Genomic DNA, 7,989 nt, shown 5'->3' on the forward strand with positions numbered 1-7,989 from the left:
CTTCTGCCTCGTGGTGTTATATTCACAGTCCTGCTCTTCAGCCCCTGCTTCCCCTGTCACTGTTGCTGGGAGGGTGGGAAAGAACTTCTTGGAGATACGAGATGGTGCCTGCCCAGTTCTTATTGTGTAAATCATTGCTGTGCACAAACACACATGGTAAAAAAAGAGCCCTCACAGCTGTCTTGCACTGTTTATCCCTTGACATTAACCTACTGCAGGCTACACTCATGACTATCGCTGCCTTCCCGACTACATTCCTGTCCAGGGCAACAGAGTGCCACTACTGCAGCAATGACAAACTCACAAGGAGCAAGTGATTTATACGCTTTCCCAGCATCATGGTGCAGTAAACTAGTTTCCTCAAGCACAGCTTGGCTTTTCCACAACAGGAGACTGATGTTGAGGAGTATCTCCTTGGAACAGCGCATAAAGCAAGGCAGCTGCCACCTTGCTACACTCCTGGGAGCTCTGACCCTGTGGAATGGGAGATGAGCACAACAGCTACTTAAAGGTACCCGAGATGTTCTCTCCTGTTACGCGCTACCCCAGAACAGCCTGTGTGGAAGCCTCTCCAGACCTCGCTTCACCTGAACGTCCACCTACACAAACAGCTGGGGGTGTCCCACAAACAGTTTGTTTCTACCATGTCTAGATGACTGCATGTCTGAGCACTACTGCTCTGTAGATGGCATTCAGTAAGCTTATTGTCTGAGCAGATGGACCTCCGTTACTATGTGAACCTAAAGAATTCTAGGCTCCCTTTTAATTAGGGCAATGCACCAGGAATAACAGTTCAGAATTAAGGGGTTCTAACGACGCTGCAGGGAGGTCCCTGGTGACTCGGGCTTTGTTTTCACAGTTGGAGGTTAAGCAGACCCACTATCCCAGGGAATTATAGCCCCTTCCTGCCAAATGTGGCCGGCTTTGTAATTATGTGCAACATCACTCTCTTGGCAATGGGCCCTGCATAGATTTTACTCGCCGTTTTGTTCCCCCCTTTCCTTTCACTGCTGTCAGGGAGGGTGATGGCAATTGTTTGTTATTGGCTGCTAGAGCAGAGCAAAGCGTTGGTCTCAACACTGTCTGCCTTGAAATCCAAGTAGCTAAACTGCAGGAGGCAGCTTTTTTCTTCCTGCTAGGCAGGAAGCTAATAGCTTCCCCACAAACAGTACAGGAAGGCAGGCTGTGTGGTTTTTACTATTTATTCCATTTCTGGTATTAACACACCCCCACAAACAAGTATTTAACTTGCTCAAAGCAGCCTTGGTCCGTTTCAGTTCATAATTATGTATTTTCAGCCAAACTCCCGCAAAGTTTAGCTCATTCTACATAAACACAGCCCACCCAATAAAGTATTTCCATTCAGCACAATAAGCAGCCTGTAGCCTTCCACAGTGGTCATCTTCACAGAGCCTAAGCTACTTCTGGGTAAACTACTGTCATTCCAGTTCTCTTTGGCTGACTTCATCCACGGGTTAAGTGCCCATTCTTAGCAAGAACATCATTACCACCACCCGCCCCGCCCTCCCAGCAGCAGCCTTTTCCAGGTCTCCAGAGTACCACGCCTCTATTAACTCTAGTCTTTTGCTGTTTCTTCTGCATTTCCTGCCAAAAGAAGGGCAGGTTTCTACCCCTCTGAGATCAAGCTCTCAGCCCAAGGAAGCAATACTTCTTGACAGGCATTCTCTCCTGCTTTCACTCACTGAAGTCAACTCCCTTCTTAATTCAGGCGAGTAAAGACCTCCCCAGTTTTCCCTTCAGGGCAGGAGACCAAAGCTCCAGCTGAGTTTGTTGCTGCTGTGCTCAAGGCCTTTTGTGCCTGCAAATTCACTTCCACAGATCAGCGAAGACATTTCTTGAAAGCGACTGTCTCGATCTGGCAGATTGGAAGCTGAAGGGGAAACAGAGAATGGCAGGTCTAATTTCTCATTCAGCTTCAGAGGAGCAATGAGCACCAGCAGGACCCCATAATCCCCCAAACATCCACCGGAAAGACTTTCTGCGGAGCAGGCTCTGATTGCAGCTAACTGTTTGTCCACCACGACAGGAGGCCCAGGCCCGGCTCACTGATTGATCCCTGTTCACAGAGAGAAGAGAGGGTGCAATTGTAAACTGCATAGAAAATACAAGAGTAAATGCATAAAAATATAAAATCTCTCCCCCCTGAGTTATGGAGGAGGTACTCGCTTTTTTTCCCATCAGAGCCTGCCCAGCACTTGCCCAGACTCCTTTAAACCTTGTCAATGCTACAACAAACATTCAACACTTGGAAATCAAGCACTTGCGCGTTCCACCTCCTGACCGTCCCAACACGTTCCAGCTGTGAGAAAACACAGCTTTCACTGGTTTAGATCCATCTGTCTCTTGGATGGTACTCAGGTGGGTCTTAACGCCAAAACACTGCACGGGAAAGACCGTTTAGCTGCTGTGTAAACCTTGATGTGGTTCTCCCAGCTCTGTGCCCCTTGTACGCTCACTCCTACCTGCAGATCCTGCATCCGCAGCCTGCTTTAAATCAGCCTCCCAGGGGGAGCTCCACCAACAACCACAAAGTGTTCCAATGAAAACACACAGCAAACACAGAGCGACCACAAGAACAATCTCGTTTCTCCCCTTTTCCACTCCTTTCATTTTGTGACTCTGTTTGCTTCACAGTCAGCTTAAAGCCATCAGTTCCTTGGGAAAGGGATGCTATTTTAGACACAGAATAAACCACAACGTTCACAAGGCTGTGTGAATTATGCACATAGTTACCACAAGAGTGTAGGGTGCCTCTTTCTTCTGGACTTCTTCTGTGGCATTTGAAGTCGAAGCCTCTGCAGAGCTCGGACCTGTCGGTGATGTATCGACAAACGTTTCATCCACGACTCGGAAGCGGATCTCCTCCCCAATGTCCATGTAAAGGTCATGGGCCCCTTCTTCCGTCTCATATTCCCACACCCACACCTGCTCCGCTTCATCGCTGGCCGCGCCAAGGGTTAAGGATGGAAACAACCAGCATTCCGCCTGACAGATCACTTCCTGACAGTTTTGGGAATAGACTCAATTCAAAGCCTTTTCACAATTATTTCTCAAACCGCAATACACTGTCCTAGGTCATCATCTGCACAGTCCAGGACCCCTGTCTCGTTTCTGATTTTCCTGCTTCAAGGCATATGCTGCCGGGTAGAGTTGAGGTTACCCCCAGCCCCCCCCCAGAAACACCAAAACACCCGAACCAAACAAACCCCCTCAAACCCAGGAAGACCTCGCCCACCACAAGTAAGTATGTTAGACACACCATGTATCTAGACATTACATGATGTGGCAAAACCAGCATTCTGTCTTCGGCAGCAGCCAAGACTAGAGGCAGGGATTACAATGCGGTTGTTCGGGGGACATTGCCATTCTTTTCTATCAGTGGGGACAATGATCCTGCAAAACCTAATAAGCGTGAGGCCTGTCTAGCTGTGATAACAGTCTGCGGGACTTGCCCGACACAACGGCTTAGCTTCTGCCACTGAGAGCACCTTCATTGTTGCAGTAGTGAATGCCTGTTGGGCCAGCACTGCACAATCTTTTGAAATGAAGTAGTAAAGTTATCAAAGGTGACCAAAGGATACAACTTAGCTGGCTGCTGTAGGGATTCTGGTGGGATGACAATATCATCAAAGAATCCAATAGAAACTGTGGAGAAAAAAAACTCGATTAAGACTGAAATGATTCTTCACAAATGATGTACCAGTGATTCCTAAAATGCATTTCTAGACTCATTCTCCTTTCCTTTTCAGGAAGGACATCTGACATCATGCAGGAATTATTCTTTGAGCCACAACGCTCAATTTCAGTTAGCAGCAAAGCAACCACCCAGCTGAAAGTACATACAGCAACAGAGGGCACAGTCTTTACGCCCGCTGGGAAAGGAAAAGGCTGTTTGGAGCAGGATTGGAAATGAAAGCGTTCCAAGAAATGAGTCAGATGCTATAGAGGTCTGTGACAGAAAAGAGCTTAGAAATCACAGATGTAACATGTTAAATAAAGACCAATATAAAGTTAGAACAGCCCTCACCTCCCCCTTGAGATTGCATGATGTTGAATTTGCAGCCAAAATAATCTTATTGTCCTAACTTAACAACTGAGCAGGGGAGCTCAACTTGCATGGAAGCCTCGTACAAGAAAGGAAAGCAACTCATCAATTATGTATTCCATGCATCTGACAGCACTTTGTGCTCACAAAGACGTTTCTCTGCCATATTTTCAGGTACTGGAAATGATCATGAATTTGCACAGAACTATAGCGAAGACATATCAGACCAACACGAGCCAATACTACCACTTTAAAAAAAAAAAAACAAAAAACAGTTCTGTTAACTGAAGCGAGAAAATGAATCCAGTCTACGCTCCAGATGGGCTTGCCTGTTCTTCTTGGGCATGCACATGAGTGACAGCAGGAAAGGGGAGTGCAGACAAAACCATCAAGGACAGGGGAAGCTGCCAGGCTCAAACTACCAACCACCCTCAGGTCAGAGCAGCGCTAGAGGCCGGTAATAGTCTTTAACCAGCCTACAGACAGCACTACACAACCTGAAATCACAGTATCTCAAAAGACCCAAGAGGTCTGCAGCTCACGTGTCCCTAACGTTAGAAGTTGCGGTTTACCATGAACGCCATCCTGACTGCAGCTTTTAATCTGTCCAATCAGAATCTCATCCAGGAAGGGATGGAAGACCACGTAGCGGAAATGCACTTAAAAGAAAACAGATCATTAATGTTATGTACATGTTAGCGAACCGTTCTCTTTCCACAGGGCGGCAGCCATTAAAATAAAATCCCACATCCTATATGCCTCTAAAATGCTTACCCAGTTTCTTTTACAATTTCCTTGCAGGAACTGATTAGATAGAAAAATCGGAGTAAGAGTTCTGATTCCTAACTGTTTTGTATGAATTATGACAGTGGTTGATCAGCAGCCTCCTGTTCTCTGCTCTTCAAGCTTGCGAGAGTTTAAGTTCACAGAATGAAACTATAAATGAAGAACATGGAGCAGAACCTCTCCTTCAAAAAAAAACTCCAAGGCCAAGAATATCAGTTGAAATTATACTTTCTTGTAATACTTCTGCTCCTTCTATCTTTGTCAGCAATGCTGTATTTTCTTTAAATGAAATATTTGCTATCAAATATTATCAGAGTAAATAAGATTCTCTAACATAACTGCATTTTTCTCAGGTTAAACAAAACGATGTTTCTAACATAATTTATAAATTATAAGAATGCTATACTAAGACAATCTTAGCCGAACAATGCTTATGAGCAATTTAACATAATTTTAGCTGTCCACACTCCGTGCTCCTCTTTTACATAAAATCAGGCAGCACATTAGAGAAAGAGTTATTACCAGACACAGCAGGATTTATTAAAGTGCTACCCCAAATTCTGAAAGCAGGAGACTTTTTTCCAAGCTCAGAGAGAATATATTCTCTTCTTTCAGTTCAAGGAGTAATTCAAAGTTAAGAAGCTGAATGGAGATGAAAGCAAGCAGGAGAGCCTGCCATCCTCCTTCAGTATTAGAGAAGCTTTTATTTGCAGGGAGTTCTCTTGGAGTTAAAATTTAGACAAGGGGAGCCACATACAGTCAGTCCAGTTCCCTTCTAACAGGAAACATTTCATTTGCTCAAGCTACACTTCCACCCTGAAAATTGAAGCTAGAAAAATGCATCTCTTTCCAGTTTAAAGAAACTTATTTTAACTTAAAAAAAAAAAAGAAATTTGCTTTTATGCATTTACTTCCAATTTTTATTCAGAGTTGCCAAAAGTCAAAGTAAAGAAATTAGTCATTTCTTATTAAAAAACAAGTCACTAGAAACGTATGCTGGACGAGATCTGTCTAAGTCTCAAAGAAAAATGTAGCAAAACTTCCAGCTAGGAAAACAGCATCAAATGCTGTGCAAATGTTATATTTAGAAACATGTTTCAACGTTCTAGCTAGGGAAAATAAGCTTCAAAAAGAAAAAATACTAGAGAAACACAGAACAATTAATACAACTTATTTTCTATGTGCAGATCCAATCAATTTTAAATTAAATTAACCCCTTCCTTAGCCCACACTTATGGCTCTAATTGTAGAACAGTGATGGACTGCTGGAGAAGGCAAACAAGACTGGCTATTTAAAGCTGTATTTGTACACAAAAAAATGCAAAGAAAAGAGACTTTTGCCATGTTCCTCTTGTTCTTGCCGGAACACAGTTATGGCTACAAACTTCAGTAAGTTCCTTTAAACTTACTTTCCCTAACAATTGAACTTGGTTTACATTTCCAGACCACTAACATTCTGCAAAACTATATAACTGAGGACAAGAATATACCTTTGGTGTGTGATGCACCATCTCCAGGGAATATGTATGAATCTTCCAGCTTTGTGATGTCATACAGACAGATGCAGAGGCCGACATTGTAGACAACCTGCTCAAAGAGAATAGTTAAAAAGCAATTAATCAAGCAACCCACCGGGTTAAATCAAGCAAACCATCGAATTTATACACTGTGTACACCTTTTCAAAAGAAGGCAACAGAAGGGTGGCAAGATGGGAGGGAGGCTGTTTTGGTACGCTCCTTCAACAGCCCCAGCCCTAAGCACACTGCATTGCAGGGGAACCCCAACTTATTCAAGTGTTATGGGAAGTGTTTTCATTGGTGCTGCAAAGAGCACCACTACAAACAAAAACTCTTGGGGTAATTGTCAGCAGTGAGAGAACTTGACCTGCCAAGGTAGTAAACAGTTGCCCACAGACGACATTCACCAGCCCCACAGCTTGTCCAAAGGCTAAACACACTTTTCACTAGAGTTACACTCTCAGAAGCCTCTAGGCTTGCCTTTGTCTTAAGTTATATTATCGCTGGGGAGAGATGAGGAGAACTCTTGGTTTCTCTGCTACTTCTGAGACAGTTTCACAGCCTACAAAATTTGAGGCACCTACTAGTCACCAGTGGATGAGGGAAGAGTTTTGCTTTTCATAACCTGTCTGTATAATCTGCTGTTCACAACCCTCGATCACTTCAGGTTGCTCTTTTGAGCTCCATTCACAAGCCGCATTTTGAGTTTTGCACCTGCCTCGTGCTGAAAGCCATACGCTAATCACAGTCCCACGGCCTGCACAGGGAAACTGTGACCTCCTGGCCTATGACATAACACTTTTTTACATCCTGCACAAAGACCAACTTCTTACTGCCACACTGTATTTCAAGTACAGACCAAGTCAGCTATTAACACCTCCATTTCTCTTCCAGTATTACTGTTCTACATTTGTTTACATATTCAAAATTCCCCCACTAGATGGATTAGTTCGCATCTCTTTTTCAGACTGCCTGTCGGATTGCTACTCTACACACAAACCAGCAGTTACTCTCACTTCTCTTCCATGCTTCCCTGCCCCATCTGGCGCCTCAGTATCTTCCCATTACAGCATTAGCCATCAGCAACAAGTCCCCTTTGACATGATACATGGCTATCTCTTTATTTACAATCTCTGGTATTTCGGTCTCTGGGGATGGCCTTCACATCTAAACTACTCTGATACCTCACCCACACATCTCATTAGGAACAAATAAAAGAGATGCTCAGGGATGTTATGACCCCTGCATCAACTTATTCATGACCCACGCTTTACCTTATTGGCCAATTTTTTGTTTAGCTCTTCCACAATGGATTCATTCAGTTTCCTTTCAAACTGCCAGGGAGGAATTCTTACTGTGTCAGTCATCTCTACCAGGACAAACATGATGGTGGGGAGCGCCTCTGAGGAGAGAGAGAAGACACCAACAGCCTCAGGAACCGGAGCACGGCAGGGGCAGCTAAGACTCCCAACAACTGATGCGGGGCGGCCCTGGGAAACCACCCCAACGTCTTGCACGGAGCTTAGTGGGGCAGCACCCTGGCTATCCCAAAAGGGGGGGCGGTGTGTGCGTGGGCCGGGGGGGGAGGGTTGAAGGCGGCCGCACAACGGCCGTTGGGG

General features: G+C 44.7%; 1 protein-coding gene across 1 annotated transcript; it reads right to left on the bottom strand.

Annotated features, from left to right (window-relative positions):
• Positions 1–1,188: 1,188 nt before the first annotated feature.
• On the bottom strand, positions 1,189–7,896 carry POLR3H (polymerase (RNA) III (DNA directed) polypeptide H (22.9kD)). The gene is made up of 6 exons (XM_009321962.1): positions 7,645–7,896; positions 6,343–6,439; positions 4,639–4,725; positions 3,603–3,666; positions 2,755–2,962; positions 1,189–2,077 (listed from the first exon to the last, which is right to left on the bottom strand). Exons 1-6 carry the CDS (start codon positions 7,753–7,755, stop codon positions 2,024–2,026), a joined length of 621 nt encoding a protein of 206 aa, XP_009320237.1. The 5' UTR covers positions 7,756–7,896; the 3' UTR covers positions 1,189–2,023.
• Between the last annotated feature and the right edge of the window lie 93 nt (positions 7,897–7,989).

The sequence above is a fragment of the Pygoscelis adeliae genome, unplaced genomic scaffold (genome assembly GCF_000699105.1).
Source record: "Pygoscelis adeliae isolate BGI_AS28 unplaced genomic scaffold, ASM69910v1 Scaffold60, whole genome shotgun sequence".
NCBI classification, from domain to species: domain Eukaryota; kingdom Metazoa; phylum Chordata; class Aves; order Sphenisciformes; family Spheniscidae; genus Pygoscelis; species Pygoscelis adeliae.